Source organism: Lactuca saligna, chromosome 4 (genome assembly GCF_052625555.1).
Source record: "Lactuca saligna cultivar CGN05327 chromosome 4, ASM5262555v1, whole genome shotgun sequence".
Taxonomy (NCBI): Eukaryota; Viridiplantae; Streptophyta; class Magnoliopsida; order Asterales; family Asteraceae; genus Lactuca; species Lactuca saligna.
Genome location: NC_136420.1, coordinates 268,354,682 through 268,371,910, shown reverse-complemented (window position 1 = coordinate 268,371,910; position 17,229 = coordinate 268,354,682). Strand labels below are relative to the sequence as shown.

Below are 17,229 nucleotides of genomic sequence, written 5' to 3'. Positions count from 1 at the left end.
CGATCTTAGGTTAGGATATCATCAGCTGAAGGTGAGAGAGCAGGATATTGAGAAGACTGCATTCAGAACAAGATATGGACACTACGAGTTCTTGGTTATGTCATTCGGACTAACCAATGCTCCCGCAGCATTCATGGATTTGATGAATAGGGTTTCTAAACCATTCCTCGATAAGTCTGTGATAGTGTTCATCGACGACATTCTCATATACTCGAAAAGCCAGGAAGAGCATGGCAAGCATCTACGAGAAGTGTTGGAGGTGTTAAAGAAGGAGAAGCTTTTTGCAAAGTTCTCCAAATGCGACTTTTGGATACGGGAAGTCCAATTCTTGGGTCATGTGGTTAACCAGGAGGGAATAATGGTTGATCCAGAAAAAATCGAAGCTGTAATGAAGTGGGAACGTCCAAAGAATCCCACGGAGATTTGAAGCTTTCTAGGATTAGCCGGATATTATCGACGGTTTATCCAAGGTTTTTCTTCGATAGCTGCTCCATTAACAGCTTTGACTCATAAAGGAGCTACGTATACGTGGAGTGAGAATCACGATGAGGCATTCGAGAAACTAAAGAAGAAGTTATGTGCAGCACCAATAATTTCTCTACCCGATGGAGTCGAAGATTTCGCGGTTTATAGTGATGCATCTGGAGTCGGGTTGGGTTGTGTTCTGACCCAAAGAGAAAAGGTGATAGCATACGCATCTCGACAATTGAAAGAGCACGAAAAGAACTACCCCACTCATGATCTGGAGTTGGCAGCGGTAGTATTTGCCTTAAAGATATGGAGGCATTACCTCTACGGCACGAAGTGCAAGCTCTTCACTGATCATAAGAGTCTCCAGTATCTCTTTAATCAGAAGGAGTTGAACATGAGGCAACGACGCTGGCTAGAACTTCTCAAGGACTACGACTGTGAGATACTTTACCACCCAGGTAAAGCAAATATTGTTGCTGATGCTCTCAGTCGGAAAGTCAATCTTGAAAGGAAAAGGCCAAGAGCGTTAAGGATATAAGTCATCTCAACGATTGTGGAAAGTATCAGGAAAGCTCAAGAAGAAGCTTTAGGGAAGAATGACCAAAAGGAAGAACGTTTGGGCAAAACGTTAGTATTCGGAACAAACAGTCGAGGACTGATGGTATTCCAAGATCGAATCTGGGTACCTAAGACGGGAGGAATAAGAGATCTTCTAATGGAAGAAGCACACAAGACCATGTACTCGATTCATCCCGGTAGCACTAAAATGTATAGGGACCTAAAACCCTACTACTGGTGGCCGACGATGAAGCTCGATGTTGCAAAGTATGTGGCCGAGTGCGTGACATGTGCAAGAGTTAAGGCACAACATCAGAAACCGTATGGGAGTTTAGAACCTTTACCTGTACCCATGGGTAAATGGGAAGACATCACCATGGATTTTGTGACTAAACTACCCTGGACGAAGAATGGTCACGACATGATTTGGGTAGTCGTGGATCGTTTCACCAAGAGTGCACACTTCATAGCAGCCAACGAGAAGTGGTCTATGGATAAGCTCGCAAATGCTTACGTGAAGGAAATTGTAAGACTTCACGGTGTCCCTCTTACGATTGTGTCAGATCGTGATAGTCGTTTCACATTGAGGTTTTGGAGGAGTCTACAAGAGGAGTTGGGTACAAAGTTGTGTTTGAGTACTGCTTACCATCCGCAAACTGATGGTCAGAGCGAAAGAACAATTCAGACGTTGGAAGATATGCTGAGAGCATGTACCCTCGAATTCCAAGGGAATTGGGACGAGCACTTACCTCTAGTAGAATTTTCCTACAACAATAGTTTTCACTCGAGTATCAAGATGGCACCTTATCAAGCCTTGTATGGACAGAAGTGTCGTACGCTGTCTTGTTGGCTTGAAGCCGGAAAGAAGCAGTTTATGGGCCCCGAGATAGTCCATGAGACTGCTGAGAAATTGAAGGTGATTAGGGAAAGAATGTTAGCAGCACAGGATCGTCAGAAGAGCTATGCTGACAAGAAAAGACGACCGATAACCTTTGAAGTTGGGGATTCTGTTTTACTTAAAGTCTCACCGTGGAAGGGACTTATACGATTTGGGAAACGAGGAAAGTTGAGTCCAAGGTTTATTGGACCGTTCAAAGTTCTTCAGAAGATTGGGAACCAAGCTTACAAGCTGGAATTGCCCGAAGAACTCAATGGTATTCATAACACCTTCCATGTGTGTTATTTGAGGAAATTCACGGGAGATGTTCCCGACATAATTCCAATCTCAGAGTTAAGGATGGATGAAAATAAAAGGCTGATCGAAGAGCCCGAGACAATTGTTGACCATAAGACTAAGAAGTTACGATGCAAGATGGTCAACTTAGTGCTAGTCCGATGGAAACATTTGAATGGGCCGAATCTCACTTGGGAAACAGAGGATGACATGATGAGTCGCTATCCACATTTGTTTGCTGATGCATGATTCCGGGATGGAATCATCCTAAGGGGGAGAGAATTATAACGCCCGGGTTTCAGGGCTAAGCACTTTTGTCAATGTAATAGTCTAGGTCAACTATTGTAACTCTTTTTTTTAGTAATAAATATGAAATATCTGAGTATTATGTGAATTATGTGTGTTTATGTGTTTATTAATTAATTATAAATGTATAATTAATAAAGAATAAAAATGAGCGTCAAAAATTAAAGTGTGAGATAATCCCGATATATCTACATAAAGTTGTAGAATACGTCTCAAGGTTTCCGTACATATAAAGAACGCCGAAATCCGAGTTATAACGAAGAAGTTATGACCCGCCGAAGTTTTACGGCAAAACCGGCACGGCACCGGGAAACGTAAATAGTGAATTTACGATAGAAGACTTTTTAGCCTTAGAAATATAAACAAAAGTCGTAGAATATGTTAAACTAAGAACATCGATAAAAAGAACGCCCAAATCTGACTCCGTATGAAGAAGTTACGATTTTTCGAAGTTTCGGACTAGCAGTGTACAGCCCGAAATTCGAATGTTTGAACGAGCGTTTTTTAGCCGACACGACCTAAACGAGAATCGAAGATCTCGTTAAGAGTAGCGTAACGAGAAAAAGATGGGCGAAAACAGATGTCGGATGAAGAAGTTATCAACAATCATAACAGTTTCATAAATTCCATTAGATGGTATAGCTTCAAAATAAAAGACACCATTCAAATAAGCTAAAATAGAACCATTCTCATTATTAAAATAAAATCTAAAACCTTGTCTAAACAAACCATGAAATGAAATGATGTTTCTAGCTATTTCTGGAGAATAGCAACAATTGTTCAAATCTAAAGATAAACCATTCCTAATCACTAAACAATACACTCCAATCTTGGTCACAGGCGATAATCTTCTGTTCCCCATGATTAGATTTATTCTTCCATGCTCCACATCTCTATTTATTCTTAGTCCCTGCACATTAGAACAAATGTGGTAACCACAACCGGTATCAAGAACCCAAGAAATGTCGTGAGATGAATTGTTAGATTTAATTGTGTATATACTTGCGAAAGATGGCTTGATCTTTCCTTCCTTGATGGCTTGCAGGTACTCTGGGCAGCTTCTTTTCCAATGTCCTATCTTGTGGCAGTGGTGGCATTCTGCCTCCTTCGGGTTAGGGCAGGGCTTAGCGGGATCAACTTTGGTCCCACTAGAAGAGGCACCATGTCGGGCTTTAACCTTACGATAGTTCTTCGATGAAGCCTTCCTCTTCTTTCCCTTTCCTTGTCCAATTGACTTGTCCTTGATAGGAGCGGCGGGCGGATTGAGAGTTGGTGCAACAGACTTGTCCTTGAAGTTCCTCTCAGCGACCCTCAAGAGACCTTGGAGTTTGCTTAGGGTGACCTCTTTTTTGTTCATGTGATAGGTCATCCTAAATTGATTGTAACTTGGAGGCAAAGAGTGAAGCACCATGTCGATCGCCAAGTCTTCCCCAAAGTCAACATTCAACTTGCGAAGACGGTCGACATACCTTTGCATCTTTTGCAGGTGCACGGTAAGAGATTCTCCATGACCCATCTTAGCGGAAATCATGTTCGTGAAAATCTCATAACGCTCTTGTCTCGTGTTTTGATAGTATCTCTCCAATAAGTCTTGGTGCATTTCGTACAGATACATGTCCTCGTAGGACTTTTGGAATTCGGAGTTCATATTCGCGATCATGATGCAATGCACTTTCATTGCATCACGCTCGTGAGTTTCAAAAGTGGTCATTTCGGCAGGAGTAGCGATTTCGGGGTTGATTTTCTTGAGCATCTCATCGAGGACATACTCCTTATCCTCATAGCGAGCAATCGTGCGAATGTATCTTATCCATTCGCTAAATTTCGTTCCATCAAAGGTGACCTTTTGACAAAGGCTCATCAAAGTGAAAGAACTCGCAGCAGCATTGTTAGCGTTCGACATCTACAAATAGAAAGGACAAAGATAGATTAGAATGTGAATCCCTAATTATCACCCAATAAGAAAAATTAGGGCTAGGATCCAACAACAATGTTTACACATTAGAAAAGGGATGTCGTAATCTAATATGCAAACAATTTGAAGGTAAGTGAATGACGATTCACTAATTCTCCACCATGAAAAACATAACTTTAAGTCCTAAATGTATTGAGAATTCCTAGGTTCGGATGAGATTCATTGAAACTTTTCAATGGCATGTTTAAATCTCGATATGCCCCTCTCGTTTGTGACTGGGTACCGAGGATCATAAAGCGGGTGTGAATTACCATGCAAATTCACATGGTGCCTTCATTGTAACGATCACCTATTCGATGTGCCGGTAAACAACACACGCTCCATCGAACAATGATAAACACTGAATCACCCTTTGCCACCTTTGCTTAGAACCAATTAGTGTTCCGGTAAACCACACACGCTCCACTAACTTCTTAGCAAGGTGCAAAGTGTAATTTCATGGGATTGCATCAATTCACTTTTCCTAAAGTAACTAAGATTGGGAAATTTTAAGAAAACATGTAGTTACTTTGTATTTCATATTATACTTTTAATGAGAGGATGAGGTTGCCCTATCCTACCCGTTCGGCTAACGACCCTCCACCAATCAAGCAAGCGGTGGGTGTGAGTCTACACCCATTAAGTGCCATTTTATAGGCCGCAACCTTATACTCACCTTATAGATCGGCTTCGTGAATGAGGCCTACTAACGGTAAGACTAGCATTTAAGTTATACATATATAGATATTAATCTTGTAATATTATATTAGTATAGGGTTGGATTTTAAACTTGTAAAATTCTAGGGTTTGAAATTTAAATTGTCTAAATTAAACTTTTAATCACAAAACATAAATTTCAAAACATGAGGACAAGTTTTAAACATTTAAAACATAAAGGATCAAATAACAAATAATTCAAATTAACAATTAATCACATAATTATCCATATTTGATTTATATATTATTTCTTGAAAAACAATTTACCAATTTAATCAAAATAATTAATAATAATCATATAAGGAAATTAAATATTTTATTAATTGATAAATATCTTCAATTAGATCAAAAATATAGTCATATATATATCATAAAATCGGATTTGGGTTGATCTAATATGATTAAGCTAAGTTTCCTTAAGATAAACATGAAAAAATCCCGATTTTGGCCCTTCCTGATGCTCAGACTCGTCGAGTACCCAAACTGGACTCGCCGAGTCAGGCCAACTCGCCGAGTCCATGACTCAGAAACACAAAATTCAAATTTTGCAGTTAAGATTCAAACATTCAAGCATCAATTTAATGGAAACCAATCTAAGCTCTGATACCACTGATGGGTTTTGGTCATATGAACATTCCTATGTGCATATACAAACCCTAATGCTTGGATCTAGGTTTCTCTAATTAAACATGCAATTGAATCCAAGACTTCTAATGGCTAATTATGTATAAGAACAATACAAAACCAGAGTTAGAAGCTTACCTTGAATCACTTGTTTGATCTTCTTGTACTTGGAGCTTTAGAGTCACAATTATCACCCCTCTAATGGCTTACAAACACCAACTAGCAAAGAGAATGATTTAAGAGAGAGGGGAGAGGAGGAAATCGGCCAGGGTATCCTTGCTGTAGAGGATGTGTCGATTTCCCTATCCCAAGGGGTCTATTTATACTTGTAAGGCTCCTAGGGTTTTACCCTTAAACCCTAATTGGATAACTTAAACTCTAAGTAATCATAATCCTTACCAAAGATAAGTCATGGACGATTTTAGGCTTATCCTAGCCCTAGAAATCGTCCACCCTCTTTCCAATAAGGATTTACAGCCTAAAATGTAACTATCAAACAATTGACAGTTTATACCCTCTTATTTAATTAATCTCCTTAAGTCACCAAATTAATACTAATTAATCTATGACTTATATTAATCAAATAAAAAATCATTATTCCTTATATTATTCTCATAATATACTAATAATATCTATTCTCTCATAATAAATCATCCTACCAGGTTGCTATGGTGAAGGCAACCCAAAAGGACCATGCACAATCGGGTCAAATACTTGCCTAATATAGTTGTAGCCTTAGACACTATTCCAACAAAAACTACTTTTTACCACAGAACTCTTACCAGTCTTGGTAGAAGACTGCTTTTTAATCAGAAAATATAGAATTTTATGGAAAGGACTCTATTTCACTGTATACTTGAAAACTACCACTTATATAAAGTTATTTGTATAAAATGACAATAAATACTTATGAACTCACCAGCATTTGTAAAAATGCTGATGCTCGCTTTTCAAGTAACTTGTATTTTCAGGTCAGCATTAGACAGGTACATTCCAGGAGCTTCTGTTGAAGACGGTTTTGTGCCAAGCTGTATCTATACTAGTTTCTGTATTACTTTAATGATTCTATACAATGTAAACTATGTAAAACTATTATTATTAATGCAATGGTTGTTGTACTTTGATTACTATAATGCATACATTGTGATACGTCATCCACCCCAGAACGTTTCCGCCGTTCCGGTTTTGGAGTGTGACAAATTCTCCCTGAAAACGTTTAAAAACTGTAAAAGCGTAAGGGTATCAACTCACAGTTTAACGTAGGATTCGAGTGTATGATCAGTATGAGTGCTGAGAGTCAACTAATGTTTCGTATGCACGTGGATCCTATTAGAATATAGTAACACATATATGCATTAGATTAAGGTGTTTCATGAGTAAATATGATGGGAAACCACCTTAAGGACTCGAAATTGCGTGAACTAAGTTTCAGAGCCATAAATGATCGAATGAGGGAGGTGTATGGCCAAAACATCAAGGATTTTGGTGTGTGCGTGGCCAAAGTGTGCTTCTAGGAAGTGTGTGTGGTTACACACAGGAGTGTGCGCCCATACACAGGGGTGTACGGTGGTACTCTCTTCATTTATGCTCCAAAAGTCGATTTTCAAGTGTTTAAAGGCTCGAATCAAGTCCAGCTAGAAGATAGGGGGTCAAACTCTCACTTTGGAGGGTCTTTAAAGTGTGTACGACCACCTTATGAAGGTGTGCGGCTGTACACCTTCAAGTGATGAAGAACACAAAGAACATGAAGACTTTTGGGCTTAGATCAAGGTGTCTTACCAGTAGAACAAGCTGAATGATGGAGTATTTCATGTTTTTGAGGTCGTTAGAGTGTTCTTGGATGAAGTTTCTAGAGAGAGAAAAGTAGAGAGAGAAAGTAAAGTGAAGCCAAAAGAAAAGAATGAGTGAAGGGGGTCACCCTTATATATAGAGGGGAGTGTGCGTATGGGGGATGGGTGTGCGGCCGTACACACCTCCCAACACAGTGTATGGCCTGATTTTGTCCCTATATGGCTTGTCGACTCATTTCTAATCTCATTGTCGGCTGTACTAAAGCATAGAACACTTAAACAAACCCTTAAACGACGTTAAAATATGACGGAATCGAGTTTAGTATTAATAATGTTTACCAATCGTAAAATATAAAAGTCTCGGGTTGTCACAGTGTGCCTCATCGGCTGTCAAATGGAAAGCTCGGCTCCTCACCACTAGAGCCTCTAGCTTGACCTCATAGCCATCGGTAACTCGTGTCGCCACTGGAGTTGGCACCACCACTGGCGCTGCTGCTACTGCTGTCAACCTAGGGCAGTTGGCCTTTTCATGGCCCCTCTGATTGCAATGGAAGAAAATCAGGTCTGACATCTGCATAGTAGGGACAGGGGAAGTACAATCCTTATCAAAATACCAAGTCTTTCCGCACTTATAATAACTTGAACCCAACCCAGTGAGGTAGACTCCCTCATGCAACCTACCGTATTTCCCACAGCGGTCCCGACCCTGTTGGCCCTTCGTTCTAGCATCAAATCACTTGGGTTTCTTCCCTGAAACCCCAACAACTTACCCTGTCTCCACTTTCCTCTTCCTGAGGTGCTCTAAATCAATATCTATGTCCCTCGCTCTGGCAATCATGAAATCCAGAATCGAGCAAGCAAAATAGCTAACATGCTCCAGAATGTCAGCCATCAACATATCATGATAACGGGTCTTCCGCATCTCCTCTTCCCCTACGTACTGAGGTACCAACAAGGCCTTCTCCCGAAAGTTGGCGGTGATCTCCACCACAGTCTTGGATGTCTGTCTCATACCTAGAAACTCCCTAGCCAAATGTTGAAGCTCCATAGCTTGCATAAACTCCACCAAGAATCGGGTCACAAAATCTGACCAAGTAATAGCCTTGATGGATGGGGCTCCCAGCGAGTCACCAACTGAAACCCACCAATATCTAGCTCTATCCCTCAAGCATCCCGCAACAAAGAGGACCTTTGACCCCTTCGAGCAGAAACTCGGCAACTGCGCAAACTCAATATCTGCAATCCATCTCCTGGCAGCAATGGGGTCCTTCACCCTGTGAAAGTCCGGCGTACCGCTCCCCCTGAAGTCCATGAAGGACAGTATGCGCATATCTGTTTGGCCAGACGCGAACTCACTCCTGAATGTCCGGAGGCGTTCCTCCATCAGCTCAATAATCCCCTCCTTGATTGACCCAAAAATGACTAGGGTCGCCTCAAGGATACCTCCCATGATCTCAGACGCAATGAACTCGCGTAGCCCGTCATCGACCTACTCGGACCCTGCACCCGAGCCTGATCCTGATCCGGATCCTGAACCTCCTGCTCCATGTCGTGTGACCACCATACTGAAATAAAACACATAAACGTCAGGATCATGAAGACTTTCGAGAGGTCTCACACACTCCCCAAGCTTCTAGGTTCCATCTTGGCCTTCCTTAACTCGAGTATAGATCATCTGCTTTTAGTAGTATGTGCCCATACTACCTTCCACATCTATCCGTACTTTCCTTAAGGATTGCCTCAACTTCACCAAGGCCCTTAACCATTATCCCTTTCCAATTGATCTCATCCTAGGCTTTCCTAGGGTACCCTCCGACCTACTCTTCGCCATCACCTGCACTAGGGGTCCCTACCACCTTTCCTTAACTAGCTTACGAATACTATTACATATTCTCTTACTAGTTAGTTAAAGTTAGACAGAACCCTTATAGTACAAAGAAAGCAGCATTCGTGCATTGAGTACCAAATCAAGCATAACCTAATCAGGTTATCTCATTGTTAACTAAAAGCTCTAATATACGGCTCAATGAGCTCCTATAGCAGGCATACAAGGCATCCTTTCTAGATCCTTATCCCTATTCTAGCATGCAGTTCTTATAGACACATAACAGGCATACAAGGCATCTTCCTAGATCCTTAGCCCTAATCTAGCATGCAATTCACATAACCATATCATATAACATAACAAGTATGGGTATCTTGGGGAAAATTTACTTGAGCTCGGCTGGTCGCATGCATCACACACTTCATTCTTTCTGAAAACTATTTAATTTAGATTTTAGAAGAACTATCTCCTTGTAAAAACCATTCAAGACTTTGGTTTGAGTTCAGACACCCCCAGGGGTGTGTCCGAATCCCTCAAACCAAGGCTCTGATACCAACTTGTAACATCCCAATTTTCAAGGCCAAAAATTTCATTTTTAATTGCGAGATTTATAACATAGTTTACCAAACATTTCCAATGTCATATCAATTTATAAAAATCATAACAACATGTATGAAAACAATATCATCAAAAGTAATAAAAATCAGAGTACAATCCTAGAAATCTCCATGCGGAATCCATATGAGTGTGTATGTGTGTAATGCGTTCCTACACCGCCGGCTCCTTCCCCTTAGACGAAGAGGTACCTGAAACTGTAAGCACAAAGCTAAGTGAGCTCCCCATCATACCCATACCATATAATGCATAATCATCGGTATCTTTCAACCGGTAACTAGGAACTACCCTCCCCTTCGGTATCTTTCACCCGGTATCTGGGAGCTACCCTCCCATTCGGTATCTGTCAACCTGTAAATGGGAACTACCCTCCCATTCGGTATCTTTCAACCGGTAACCGGGAGCTACCCTCCCTTTCGGTTTCCTTCAACCGGTATATGGGGACTATTCCACCCTTTTTGTTACTAATACATATCAATCATAACAAGCATATCAAATATAATGATCATATCAAGCATAGTAATCATATTGCACATCAATCCTAGATGATTATCATAAAGACAGCCTTCTATACAACGCCCTTGCTGGCGGGTCATCATTGTGGCCGTAGACCCACCCCTACTAGAAGGAAACTCACCTCCAAGTCGTGTAGTGTTTGCACTATCCTTGGTATGAAAGTCGGCCTTCCTCGACTCCTCAATCCCTACACAACAACCCTTCTAAGTTATCAACTTGTACTCGCAACACCTACAAGGGTCTACTTGAATCCATCTCAAAGGCAAGGTCAAAGTAAAACCCTGGTTAAGTCATCATTTGGTCGACCAGACTCGCCGAGTTGGTCCGCCAACTCGTCGAATCCCTTCGTCCACAGAATACTACAAACCCGTCCCCACTCATCGAGTCTAGCAAGAGCTCGAAGACTTCACCTTCAACAACACTTCAGTTAATTCTTCATCCGACTTGCCAATTTCTTCCTTGAACTCGTCGAGTTCATCTTCAGCATATGAATGTGTCCAGTCTATGACTTGCTGAGTTGTAAGAACAACTCGTCGTGCCCATCTTCAAAAGTTGGGAGTTTGCTTTGGACTCATCGAGTTTGTTCTAGTACTCGTCGAGTCCCATGATTCCCAGGTCGAAAAAAGTCCTTAACAGGCTGAGTGTTCCTTCCACTCAACCAAACCATTTCTAAAACACGATTTTTGGGGAAAAAGCGTCCCGACTCGCCAAGTCACCGAAGAGACTTGTCGAGTCCCTCTTTGTCCACCACTATACAACTGATTATAATGGGTCTTAACACATCAAAACTATAGATCTAGCCTCTTAGGCCCCTTTTTCACGTAAAGTTAAAAACTTGATGTCCATGCATGGGTCTTTAAGCTCAAAAGACCCAAAAATGAGGTCCACAAGGTGCATGGGGCTCTCATGGCCATAAAATTGGCACCTTTATGCCGTGAGGACCCTTCAAGACCCAAGATGTGATAATTACACGGATAAAATGCGTTCCAGGAACCGGGTGCTACAGGTTAGGATCCCAAAAAAAATGAAATTCTTCAAATTCCCATGTTTAATGGATTTCACAGTTTCTCGTGGAGGTTGGAAGGAATCCAATTTCATTATTCGTTTTCTATCAAGAAAAAACAAAACCTGCATTGCAAAAAAACATAAATTAAAATACATTTTAGTATAAAAATTCAACAAGCATATGATTTTTAATGTATAAACTTGTTGTTTGCTTTCAGCCTAAACCCTTCTTAACTACCACAATTCCCAGTATTTCAAAAACAAAGAAAGCATATACAACACAAAGGACTGGAGCCTCTACATCTAGCAAGTACTTGTATATATTTAAATTATATATATATATATATATATATATATATATATATATATATATATATATATATAGAGAGAGAGAGAGAGAGAGAGAGTCAAGATCAAATAAGAAGAAAATTTTTGGTAGGAAGGTAAGAAGTTTTTTTTTCTACATATTTTTTTCACAAACAAACAAAATGAATCATTAGATGATTCATTTGTAAGATGATTTAAAAGAAAAAATTCTCAAAAGACATCTAGATTATTCATCTATATAATGATTTTGTTGTTATTCACTAAAATTGTCATAAAAGTGAATTTTTTCTTAATTTACTTAAAAATGAATCATAAAGATGTTTTTTTGAGAATTTTTTCTTGTGAATCATCTTACAAATGAATCATCTAGTGATTCATTTTTTTCTGTTCGTCAAAAAACTATGTAGAAAAAAAACTTCTTACCTTCCTACCAAAAAAAATTTCTTACCGGATATATATATATATATATATATATATATATATATATATATATATATATATATATATATATATATATATATATATATATATATATTAATTTGAATTGTTTGCACATACATACTTTCTTGTTCAATTTCTTATGGAATGATACAATTTGGGTTTGAAGTTTATACAATCTCATAGAAATCTGATTTTCTCTACCTAATTATTAGATTTCAACCGTATTTGCTTTTCACACACTAACCATATAACTTTAGCCACATGCCACTGTTAGTCCCTCAGGTTAAATGATCTATGTATCATGTATCTTAGACTTAGTTGTATTCTTTCAAATATCCTTTCTATGCTTTTGTCATGTAACATAATTTGTTTATTTATTTATTTATTTTTAATTTATAGTGATGTTTATCTATGTATTTAAGGTAAATGACAATGTACATGACAAATATATAAGATAGAAATTGATTGTATAAAAAATATTTTAAAAAATATATTATGAAGATTGCGAGGCTATATTATCAAAATATAATCGGTGGTGAAGCAGGCCCCACCTTATATAGAGAGAAATTAACCCCTTTCTTAGGGCCCACTATTCTAAGGGGCCATACTTAACCGAAATTTCAATTAGGGATTAGCGATTCAGCTTCTCCATTAGTGCAATCAGTAGAAGTAATTCTCGGCGACTATTCTTTTTTCTCTGAATCTCTGTCCTCCGAGTTCATTCTTCATTCTCACCGGTCCTTAGAACTGTAGAAACGATTACCACTACCGTTTACCTGTTTGATTTTAATTTTTGATTCGAATCTTCCTCTTATTGGCTCTGATGATTTAATCGATTATTGTTCAAAAAAAAAGTTAGCTCCATTGTTGATTCTTCTTTATGAAAGGTTGATAATCTATAACTCTGTCTCTTTCCTTGGCGAATTCAGGATTCTTCCTGTAATATTGTTTGTGTTTGTCTTTGAATTTGATTGTTTGTACTTTGTATATGAGCATTTTCCCTATCCCTGTCAGATTTTTTTGTGTTTGTAAGTATGTGTTAAAGTTTTGTATGATTCATGTCATTTTTTAGATTGTATTTTTTGATTTTAGGAAAAAGCGAGTATATATTTTCTACAATATGTGAGATTATATTTTCTGATTTTAGGGCAAAGCGAAGAGCCCATTCATTCCATTCGATCGATCTGACCTATTAAGCGATAATAGCAGAGGATGATTTTTTTGAATTGAATAAAGCAAGACTTTCCCTGAGTCGCCTATAGTAAGGAGCTCTGAAGCCCCTAGGCAAAAGCTTTGCCCAAGCTCGTCGCAGAAGCCATGACCCAGTTTATATTATAGGGTAGGCGGAAGCCCATAAGGCCCCATGTCCACGGTGCAGCGCCCGCAATGGTTGCTTTGAGAGCAGTTCTAATAGAGAAAGTAGGCGTGGAGGAATACCAAAGGTAGCTAAAGGCGTTGAAAAAGCCTGACTCTCTTCTTCAGCAGCACTTCAAGCTTCTCTTCCGTCTACCGATCCACGGTTTGCCATAAATAGCGCTTTCTTTTTTAACTTCGGGTATAGATAGTATCGAATTGCTATAGGCATGTGGGCTTTAAGAGCCTTGGGCTATAAATACTTAAGAAATGGAAGAACTTAGTGGAACCGTAGTAGAACCGATAGAAGAGCAAGAGAGAAGAGCTATTCATGAATAGATGACCAAAAAGGCCTTGTCACGAGCTGGAGTCGAACCAGCACCTCTGGGAAATGAAGACAATCCCAACGAACTACCATTTCTTCTAATCGTGACTTTGTTCACTCGGTTCGTCATGCACAATCAAAGCAAAACTAAAATAACTACATAAGTCACTCGGTTTGTCAAGCACAATCAAAGCAAAACTAAAATGACTACATCCGATCGCGTTTCCGCTAAAACACTAGAATCCCAAAATGAGTTATTTAAAGATGTATGTGACATAGGCAGGGCCATCTTTTTTGAGCCTTTTGTCTCAAGAGATCTAAAAACTTGATTTCTTCTTGGTCCCTTTCTCCCACGTCCACTTCCAATTCCCTCCGGTCCAGTCGGTCGCGATGTTGGCCCAAGAAGTCGTTAAACGCTTCTTGGGGGTTGTAAGGGGCCTGGGCGGCCAAGGTAGGATTCTGGGTTAAGACTTTTTGAAAAAGTCGTAGACACTCATGTTTGAGTTCTCAGATCTGTAGATCCCTGTTCTCAAACTCGAGTAATCTTTGATACTCTTGCTGGGAGGGAGCTTGCCCCAGCGCGAGTTTGATGTCGGACCAATATTCTCCCTTTTCCTTATCCAGCAGATAGGAGCTACCGTCCCCCTCGAGTCGTGCAATGCGATTTCGCATCGACGATTCCAAGCTACAATTGTGGGTAAGGGGGGGCGGCCCCGCTTCATCCACCCTTGGGATCGCAGAACGAGCCGATGTGCCTTCCATTTCCGGTTCGGGCGAGGGCTCCATCAACACTTTGATCTCGAACGAATCCTCCGTCCAGGAGGAACCAGAATTGGAAGGGATTATTCCCCCACCCGACAGACTCATCATATAGATTTCGGCCCCACTAGCGAATAAAGCCCTCACAGCAAAACCAATCAAAAAAATAATAAAACCGGAACACCCTACTTTAAGTAAGAGTAGCGAGAGAGATCGAACCCCTTGCAATTTTTTGAGTGACGTTTTGTTATATATATATATATATATATATATATATATATATATATATATATATATATATATATATATATATATATATATATTATGCTAAGTTTTGCTATTTTGATGAATTTAAATCTATTAATTTTGATGTAAAATTTGTTTTTTATATTATGCAGAAAAGAAGGAATAAATCTGTGTTTTGAATATTGATGTAGTCTTGACTGATTCTCCTTTCTTGATTACACTATCTATTAGGGTCAATAGGGCTTAATTTTTTTTTTTTTTAATATTCACTGTGTCAACTTGGATTTTGGAATGATTTTGGTTGGACGTTGCCAATGCAGAACAAATTTGAGTTTTCTCGACGTCAAGAACTCAAAGGGTCTCAAAATTTTGGTTTGCTTAAAGCCCCAAACTGGTGGAGCCGCCCCTGTGGTGGAGGGGTGGAGTTTCAAAAACCACCATTTTTAGAAATGGTTTTGAAAATAGCACCAAGTGAGAAAGAAAAAGAAAAAGAATATTCTGAAATATATAAAATCTTCAAGGATGAGTTGATTCAACACCAAAGCACAAGCTTGGCTCAAAAAATGCTCATAGGGTGTATCAAGATAACAATATTTACTCTATGCTCAAAAAATGTATAAGATTTACATGACAAGTTATTAGTATTTTGACTAGTAGAAAGAGATGAAGTTAAGAAGAGAGGATCTGGTTGTAATCAGGTTCCTCGACATTAATTCCAACTGAGAGTTGATGCGGTCGACAGTAGCCTCAAATTCCTCTAGTCTCTTTCGAACGGTTTGGGTGAATTCTAGTTTGTTACTTGTCCTGTATCTGAATAGTGCAGCATCAAAGTGTTGAAACTCATTTATATTAGTGTCAGCTTTTTCTTCTGGTACCACTTTACTTTTGGATATATATCTTGTGACTGATGTCCATCTGCTTCTCGATCTTGTCTTCGAAAATGGAATAGCCAAGAATTTCAACAACGTTTGTACGATAACAGCGGTGAATGCTTTAACTTCTCTGAACACTCGGATCACCGATATCAGATGGTTGTTTTCAAAATCTACCAAGGGATAGTGGCCAATCATGTCATCCAATTGATTCAGACTAGCCACAGACGTTCTAATGTCTTTTCTCAGTTTCTTTCTGAAGGCAGTGTTATTGTCAATGATGCTGTCGATGCTGGGACCACCATTTCTCCTTAGATCACACCCAAGATCCCTCACATGTTGTTTTGTCTGCAACATGAGATCAGATATATTGCTGAAAATATCCAAGAAAATAACAGATACATCAAGTAACTCATCCGTCCATCTCATGTTCTGATTGCTGGAATCTAACGAAGTTTTGGAAGGACATGTTTTGACAAGTTCATCCAAACATTCATACAACTCCGTCAGTTGAAACACACCGCTGCAAATGATTTCTGCAGATGGATTCGATAACGATGATGTGGACTCCCATGTTTTGACTTTATTCAGCACTTTGTCGATTCTGTAGGTGCATGGATGTGATCTGCATGGCAAAGTAATGGATCGGATAACTTTCCTGGATGATGGTTTTGGAGAAAACCCCATTTGATTGTTTGGTAGTAATCTTTTTGAAGAGGGGAAATACAATTTTTAGTGATACCAACTACCAGCCTTACTCTTTGGAATTTATACGAAGTTAAAAGCCCCATAATGATGGAATGAAAGCACTCCGCATATCATGCACTTGAATGGAAAATAATTTAGGTGCATCAAAATGTGGGACAACAGACGTGGAGCCATTGCTATCTCTCGGTTTTCATCCCCTTGCAATTTCTCGGTGAGACGTGGCAACCCACTATTTCTTTGATTTGAATCAGAACCAGGTGGAGGATGCCTGTGAGATGACACAGTTTAGCGCATCTTGGGAAAATGCGAAATATGGATATCCATGTGAGAGCTAATTAAGATTAAATGAAGCACTTTTCAGATCTCGATGAAAAAGAAACAAGAACGTCTAACGTGATTGTTTTCTATATATCAGAAAAACTAAGGAGCATGGAGTGGAAAGTATGGGATTCTATCAGCTTTGCATATTCTAGACTATACGCACCATATTTTCCAGAAGGGGTTACGTGGAGCGACGATGAGAATCCACGAGGTGGTTTTCCAGCTATGGTTTTGTTCCCATGCACTTAATTAATTATTGGCGTGTGCTGTTTCAGAACTCCTTAATAAACCTGTGAGGATTATACATGTTACAGAGATCATG

The 17,229-nt window shown here is 39.4% G+C and overlaps 1 protein-coding gene across 1 annotated transcript; it reads right to left on the bottom strand.

Moving 5' to 3' along the window:
* Positions 1-15,656: 15,656 nt before the first annotated feature.
* Positions 15,657-16,565, bottom strand: LOC145040637 (uncharacterized). The gene has a single exon (XM_078988545.1). It carries the CDS (start codon positions 16,563-16,565, stop codon positions 15,657-15,659), a length of 909 nt encoding a protein of 302 aa, XP_078844671.1.
* Between the last annotated feature and the right edge of the window lie 664 nt (positions 16,566-17,229).

Bases quoted from the DNA above. Each gene is read 5' to 3' on its own strand.
- LOC145040637 (XM_078988545.1), bottom strand. From the start codon at position 16,565: ATGGGGTTTTCTCCAAAACCATCATCCAGGAAAGTTATCCGATCCATT.